This window comes from Salvelinus namaycush, unplaced genomic scaffold, assembly GCF_016432855.1.
Source record: "Salvelinus namaycush isolate Seneca unplaced genomic scaffold, SaNama_1.0 Scaffold1450, whole genome shotgun sequence".
Taxonomy (NCBI): domain Eukaryota; kingdom Metazoa; phylum Chordata; class Actinopteri; order Salmoniformes; family Salmonidae; genus Salvelinus; species Salvelinus namaycush.
Genome location: NW_024058176.1, coordinates 10,001 through 17,500, shown reverse-complemented (window position 1 = coordinate 17,500; position 7,500 = coordinate 10,001). Strand labels below are relative to the sequence as shown.

General features: G+C 47.8%; 1 protein-coding gene across 1 annotated transcript in view; it reads right to left on the bottom strand.

Annotated features, from left to right (window-relative positions):
- Window positions 1–7,500, bottom strand: part of LOC120036727 (receptor-type tyrosine-protein phosphatase delta-like) — a gene marked incomplete at both ends in the record, with an annotated part of 60,118 nt that overhangs the window by 47,155 nt on the left and 5,463 nt on the right. The window contains one exon of the mRNA XM_038983100.1: window positions 7,429–7,500. This exon is cut by the window's right edge and continues 126 nt beyond it. Coding sequence (XP_038839028.1) covers window positions 7,429–7,500 — 72 coding nt within the window. The remainder of the gene's footprint in view (window positions 1–7,428) is intronic.

Below are 7,500 nucleotides of genomic sequence, written 5' to 3'. Positions count from 1 at the left end.
AACGTTGAAATTAGCAGTAAACAATAGCCATGTGGGCCAGAGATACCCAACTTCCTACAACGTCACGAAAATAAATTACCGAAAATCGCAATATACTGACATAAACTGATATAATTCGGTTTAAAATAACAACATTACGATGTCTTTAACACCTATATCGAATAAAAACAGAGCCGGATATAACTAGGAGCTAAAACAAGAGCTTCTAACATGACATGCCAAGACCCTCCCTGCGTCAGAGCGAAGAGTGGAAAGATGGGACATTTCGGTTCCAAGCAATTTATAACCTTTGGGAACTACGTAGAAACTCCATTTCAAGTCTCCCTATTCGCTGACACCCAGGGGAAGGCGTATGCAGTGCATCTCAACCAATAGAGGACAGGCAAATTAATACACAGGTCTCAGAACAGCCAGCAAAATTCTGCATTCTGACATACACATAGGAAAATTGCTCTAAGTCGAGTTCTGTTTGACCCACAGATATAATTCAAACGGTTTTAGAAACTAGAGAGTGTTTTCTATCCAATAGTAATAATAATATGCATATTGTACGAGCAAGAATTGAGTACGAGGCCTTTTTGAAATGGGCACCTTTTATGTGGCTACTCAATACTGCCCCTTGAGCCCAAAGAGGTTAAAAAGATTCACCTGCGAAACACACAGCATACGACCTCAAGACTTGAACTCAAACCACACCAAACCTGTAACCTCTCAACACACTTTAATGGGAAGATATATTCAACAACATCCTCCGCAGTGCTGGAAAGTTCCCTAAAATAATAATTTCAATTATGAAATTGAAAATACGTGTCCTGACCTGTCATGGGGGTCAGGGAGAGAGGACTGTTCTACTAACCTGTCATGGGGGTCAGGGAGAGGACTGTTCTGATAACCTGTCATGGGGGTTAAGGAGAGGACTGATCTACTAACCTGTCAGGGGGGTTAAGGAGAGGACTGTTCTACTAACCTGTCAAGGGGGTTAAAGAGAGGACTGTTCTACTAACCTGTCATGGGGGTTCGGGAGAGGACTGTTCTACTAACCTGTCATGGGGGTTAGGGAGAGGACTGTTCTACTAACCTGTCATGGGGTCAGGGAGAGGACTGTTCTACTAACCTGTCATGGGGGTCAAGGAGAGGACTGATCTACTAACCTGTCATGGGGGTCAGGGAGAGGACTGTTCTACTAACCTGTCATGGGGGTTAAGGAGAGGACTGTTCTACTAACCTGTCATGGGGGTTAAGGAGAGGACTGATCTACTAACCTGTCATGGGGGTCAGGGAGAGGACTGTTCTACTAACCTGTCATGGGGGTCAGGGAGAGGACTGTTCTACTAACCTGTCATGGGGGTTAAGGAGAGGACTGATCTACTAACCTGTCAGGGGGGTTAAGGAGAGGACTGTTCTACTAACCTGTCAAGGGGGTTAAAGAGAGGACTGTTCTACTAACCTGTCATGGGGGTTCGGGAGAGGACTGTTCTACTAACCTGTCATGGGGGTTAGGGAGAGGACTGTTCTACTAACCTGTCATGGGGGTCAGGGAGAGGACTGTTCTACTAACCTGTCATGGGGGTTCGGGAGAGGACTGTTCTACTAACCTGTCATGGGGGTTAGGGAGAGGACTGTTCTACTAACCTGTCATGGGGGTTAGGGAGAGGACTTTTCTACTAACCTGTCATGGGGGTCAAGGAGAGGACTGATCTACTAACCTGTCATGGGGGTCAGGGAGAGGACTGTTCTACTAACCTGTCATGGGGGTTAAGGAGAGGACTGATCTACTAACCTGTCATGGGGGTCAGGGAGAGGACTGTTCTACTAACCTGTCATGGGAGTCAGGGAGAGGACTGTTCTACTAACCTGTCATGGGGGTTAAGGAGAGGACTGTTCTACTAACCTGTCATGGGGTCAGGGAGAGGACTGTTCTACTAACCTGTCATGGGGGTCAAGGAGAGGACTGATCTACTAACCTGTCATGGGGGTTAAGGAGAGGACTGATCTACTAACCTGTCATGGGGGTTAAGGAGAGGGCTGTTCTACTAACCTGTCATGGGGGTTAAGGAGAGGACTGTTCTACTAACCTGTCATGGGGGTTAAGGAGAGGACTGTTCTACTAACCTGTCATGGCTGTTAAGGAGAGGACTGTTCTACTAACCTGTCATGGGGGATCGGGAGAGGACTGTTCTACTAACCTGTCATGGGGGTTAGGGAGAGGACTGTTCTACTAACCTGTCATGGGGGTCAGGGAGAGGACTATTCTACTAACCTGTCATGGGGGTTAGGGAGAGGACTGTTCTACTAACCTGTCATGGGGGTCAGGGAGAGGACTGTTCTACTAACCTGTCATGGGGGTTAGGGTGAGGACTGTTCTACTAACCTGTCATGGGGGTCAGGGAGAGGACTGTTCTACTAACCTGTCATGGGGGTTAGGGAGAGGACTGTTCTACTAACCTGTCATGGGGGTCAGGGAGAGGACTGTTCTACTAACCTGTCATGGGGGTCAAGGAGAGGACTGATCTACTAACCTGTCATGGGGGTCAGGGAGAGGACTGTTCTACTAACCTGTCATGGGGGTTAAGGAGAGGACTGTTCTACTAACCTGTCATGGGGGTTAAGGAGAGGACTGATCTACTAACCTGTCATGGGGGTCAGGGAGAGGACTGTTCTACTAACCTGTCATGGGGGTCAGGGAGAGGACTGTTCTACTAACCTGTCATGGGGGTTAAGGAGAGGACTGTTCTACTAACCTGTCATGGGGTCAGGGAGAGGACTGTTCTACTAACCTGTCATGGGGGTCAAGGAGAGGACTGATCTACTAACCTGTCATGGGGGTTAAGGAGAGGACTGATCTACTAACCTGTCATGGGGGTTAAGGAGAGGGCTGTTCTACTAACCTGTCATGGGGGTTAAGGAGAGGACTGTTCTACTAACCTGTCATGGGGGTTAAGGAGAGGACTGTTCTACTAACCTGTCATGGCTGTTAAGGAGAGGACTGTTCTACTAACCTATCATGGGGGATCGGGAGAGGACTGTTCTACTAACCTGTCATGGGGGTTAGGGAGAGGACTGTTCTACTAACCTGTCATGGGGGTCAGGGAGAGGACTGTTCTACTAACCTGTCATGGGGGTTAGGGAGAGGACTGTTCTACTAACCTGTCATGGGGGTCAGGGAGAGGACTGTTCTACTAACCTGTCATGGGGGTCAAGGAGAGGACTGATCTACTAACCTGTCATGGGGGTCAGGGAGAGGACTGTTCTACTAACCTGTCATGGGGGTTAAGGAGAGGACTGTTCTACTAACCTGTCATGGGGGTTAAGGAGAGGACTGTTCTACTAACCTGTCATGGGGGTCAGGGAGAGGACTGTTCTACTAACCTGTCATGGGGGTTAAGGAGAGGACTGTTCTACTAACCTGTCATGGGGTCAGGGAGAGGACTGTTCTACTAACCTGTCATGGGGGTCAAGGAGAGGACTGATCTACTAACCTGTCATGGGGGTTAAGGAGAGGACTGATCTACTAACCTGTCATGGGGGTTAAGGAGAGGACTGTTCTACTAACCTGTCATGGGGGTTAAGGAGAGGACTGTTCTACTAACCTGTCATGGGGGTTAAGGAGAGGACTGTTCTACTAACCTGTCATGGCTGTTAAGGAGAGGACTGTTCTACTAACCTGTCATGGGGGATCGGGAGAGGACTGTTCTACTAACCTGTCATGGGGGTTAGGGAGAGGACTGTTCTACTAACCTGTCATGGGGGTCAGGGAGAGGACTGTTCTACTAACCTGTCATGGGGGTTAGGGAGAGGACTGTTCTACTAACCTGTCATGGGGGTTAGGGAGAGGACTGTTCTACTAACCTGTCATGGGGTTAGGGTGAGGACTGTTCTACTAACCTCTCATGGGGGTCAGGGAGAGGACTGTTCTACTAACCTGTCATGGGGGTCAAGGACAGGACTGATCTACTAACCTGTCATGGGGGTCAGGGAGAGGACTGTTCTACTAACCTGTCATGGGGGTTAAGGAGAGGACTGTTCTACTAACCTGTCATGGGGGTTAAGGAGAGGACTGATCTACTAACCTGTCATGGGGGTCAGGGAGAGGACTGTTCTACTAACCTGTCATGGGGGTCAGGGAGAGGACTGTTCTACTAACCTCTCATGGGGGTCAGGGAGAGGACTGTTCTACTAACCTGTCATGGGGGTTAAGGAGAGGACTGATCTACTAACCTGTCATGGGGGTTAAGGAGAGGGCTGTTCTACTAACCTGTCATGGGGGTTAAGGAGAGGACTGTTCTACTAACCTGTCATGGGGGTTAGGGAGAGGACTGTTCTACTAACCTGTCAGGGGGGTTAGGGAGAGGACTGTTCTACTAACCTGTCATGGGGGTCAGGGAGAGGACTGTTCTACTAACCTGTCATGGGGGTTAAGGAGAGGACTGTTCTACTAACCTGTCATGGGGGTTAAGGAGAGGACTGATCTACTAACCTGTCATGGGGGTCAAGGAGAGGACTGTTCTACTAACCTGTCATGGGGGTCAGGGAGAGGACTGTTCTACTAACCTCTCATGGGGGTCAGGGAGAGGACTGTTCTACTAACCTGTCATGGGGGTTAAGGAGAGGACTGATCTACTAACCTGTCATGGGGGTTAAGGAGAGGGCTGTTCTACTAACCTGTCATGGGGGTTAAGGAGAGGACTGTTCTACTAACCTGTCATGGGGGTTAGGGAGAGGACTGTTCTACTAACCTGTCAGGGGGGTTAGGGAGAGGACTGTTCTACTAACTTGTCATGGGGGTCAGGGAGAGGACTGTTCTACTAACCTGTCATGGGGGTTAAGGAGAGGACTGTTCTACTAACCTGTCATGGGGGATCGGGAGAGGACTGTTCTACTAACCTGTCATGGGGGTTAGGGAGAGGACTGTTCTACTAACCTGTCATGGGGGTCAGGGAGAGGACTGTTCTACTAACCTGTCATGGGGGTTAGGGAGAGGACTGTTCTACTAACCTGTCATGGGGGTCAGGGAGAGGACTGTTCTACTAACCTGTCATGGGGGTTAGGGTGAGGACTGTTCTACTAACCTCTCATGGGGGTCAGGGAGAGGACTGTTCTACTAACCTGTCATGGGGGTCAAGGACAGGACTGATCTACTAACCTGTCATGGGGGTCAGGGAGAGGACTGTTCTACTAACCTGTCATGGGGGTTAAGGAGAGGACTGTTCTACTAACCTGTCATGGGGGTCAGGGAGAGGACTGTTCTACTAACCTGTCATGGGGGTCAGGGAGAGGACTGTTCTACTAACCTCTCATGGGGGTCAGGGAGAGGACTGTTCTACTAACCTGTCATGGGGGTTAGGGAGAGGACTGATCTACTAACCTGTCATGGGGGTTAAGGAGAGGGCTGTTCTACTAACCTGTCATGGGGGTTAAGGAGAGGACTGTTCTACTAACCTGTCATGGGGGTTAAGGAGAGGACTGTTCTACTAACCTGTCATGGGGGTTAGGGAGAGGACTGTTCTACTAACCTGTCAGGGGGGTTAGGGAGAGGACTGTTCTACTAACCTGTCATGGGGGTCAGGGAGAGGACTGTTCTACTAACCTGTCATGGGGGTTAAGGAGAGGACTGTTCTACTAACCTTTCATGGGGGTTAAGGAGAGGACTGTTCTACTAACCTGTCTTGGGGGTTAAGGAGAGGACTGTTCTACTAACCTGTCATGGGGGTTAAGGAAAGGACTGTTCTACTAACCTGTCATGGGGGTTAGGGAGAGGACTGTTCTACTAACCTGTCTTGGGGGTTAAGGAGAGGACTGTTCTACTAACCTGTCATGGGGGTTAGGGAGAGGACTGTTCTACTAACCTGTCAGGGGGGTTAGGGAGAGGACTGTTCTACTAACCTGTCATGGGGGTTAAGGAGAGGACTGTTCTACTGCTGTTATGATAGATCAACATCCTGTAACCTGTTGTAGTGATAAGACAGCCTGTTCTACTGCTGTTATGATAGATCAACATCCTCTAACCTGTTGTAGTGATAAGACAGCCTGTTCTACTGCTGTTGTGATAGATCAACATCCTCTAACCTGTTGTAGTGATAAGACAGCCTGTTCTACTGCTGTTATGATAGATCAACATCCTGTAACCTGTTGTAGTGATAAGACAGCCTGTTCTACTGCTGTTGTGATAGATCAACATCCTCTAACCTGTTGTAGTGATAAGACAGCCTGTTCTACTGCTGCTATGATAGATCAACATCCTGTAACCTGTTGTAGTGATAAGACAGCCTGTTCTACTGCTGTTATGATAGATCAACATCCTCTAACCTGTTGTAGTGATAAGACAGCCTGTTCTACTGGTGCTATGATAGATCAACATCCTCTAACCTGTTGTAGTGATAAGACAGCCTGTTCTACTGCTGTTATGATAGATCAACATCCTCTAACCTGTTGTAGTGATAAGACAGCCTGTTCTACTGCTGTTATGATAGATCAACATCCTGTAACCTGTTGTAGTGATAAGACAGCCTGTTCTACTGCTGTTATGATAGATCAACATCCTCTAACCTGTTGTAGTGATAAGACAGCCTGTTCTACTGCTGTTATGATAGATCAACATCCTCTAACCTGTTGTAGTGATAAGACAGCCTGTTCTACTGCTGTTATGATAGATCAACATCCTCTAACCTGTTGTAGTGATAAGACAGCCTGTTCTACTGCTGTTATGATAGATCAACATCCTCTAACCTGTTGTAGTGATAAGACAGCCTGTTCTACTGCTGTTGTGATAGATCAACATCCTCTAACCTGTTGTAGTGATAAGACAGCCTGTTCTACTGCTGTTATGATAGATCAACATCCTCTAACCTGTTGTAGTGATAAGACAGCCTGTTCTACTGCTGTTATGATAGATCAACATCCTCTAACCTGTTGTAGTGATAAGACAGCCTGTTCTACTGCTGTTATGATAGATCAACATCCTCTAACCTGTTGTAGTGATAAGACAGCCTGTTCTACTGCTGTTATGATAGATCAATATCCTCTAACCTGTTGTAGTGATAAGACAGCCTGTTCTACTGCTGTTATGATAGATCAACATCCTCTAACCTGTTGTAGTGATAAGACAGCCTGTTCTACTGCTGTTATGATAGATCAACATCCTCTAACCTGTTGTAGTGATAAGACAGCCTGTTCTACTGGTGCTATGATAGATCAACATCCTGTAACCTGTTGTAGTGATAAGACAGCCTGTTCTACTGCTGTTATGATAGATCAACATCCTCTAACCTGTTGTAGTGATAAGACAGCCTGTTCTACTGCTGCTATGATAGATCAACATCCTGTAACCTGTTGTAGTGATAAGACAGCCTGTTCTACTGCTGTTATGACTGCTGATTAATGAATTCAAATAAATGAACGATTGAATCGATTGATCAGCATCTTCAATACCTGTCGTGGTGGTGACGACGGAGCCTGTTCTGCTGTTCTGGCCTCTACAGAGTCGCTGGCTGGACCTCTACC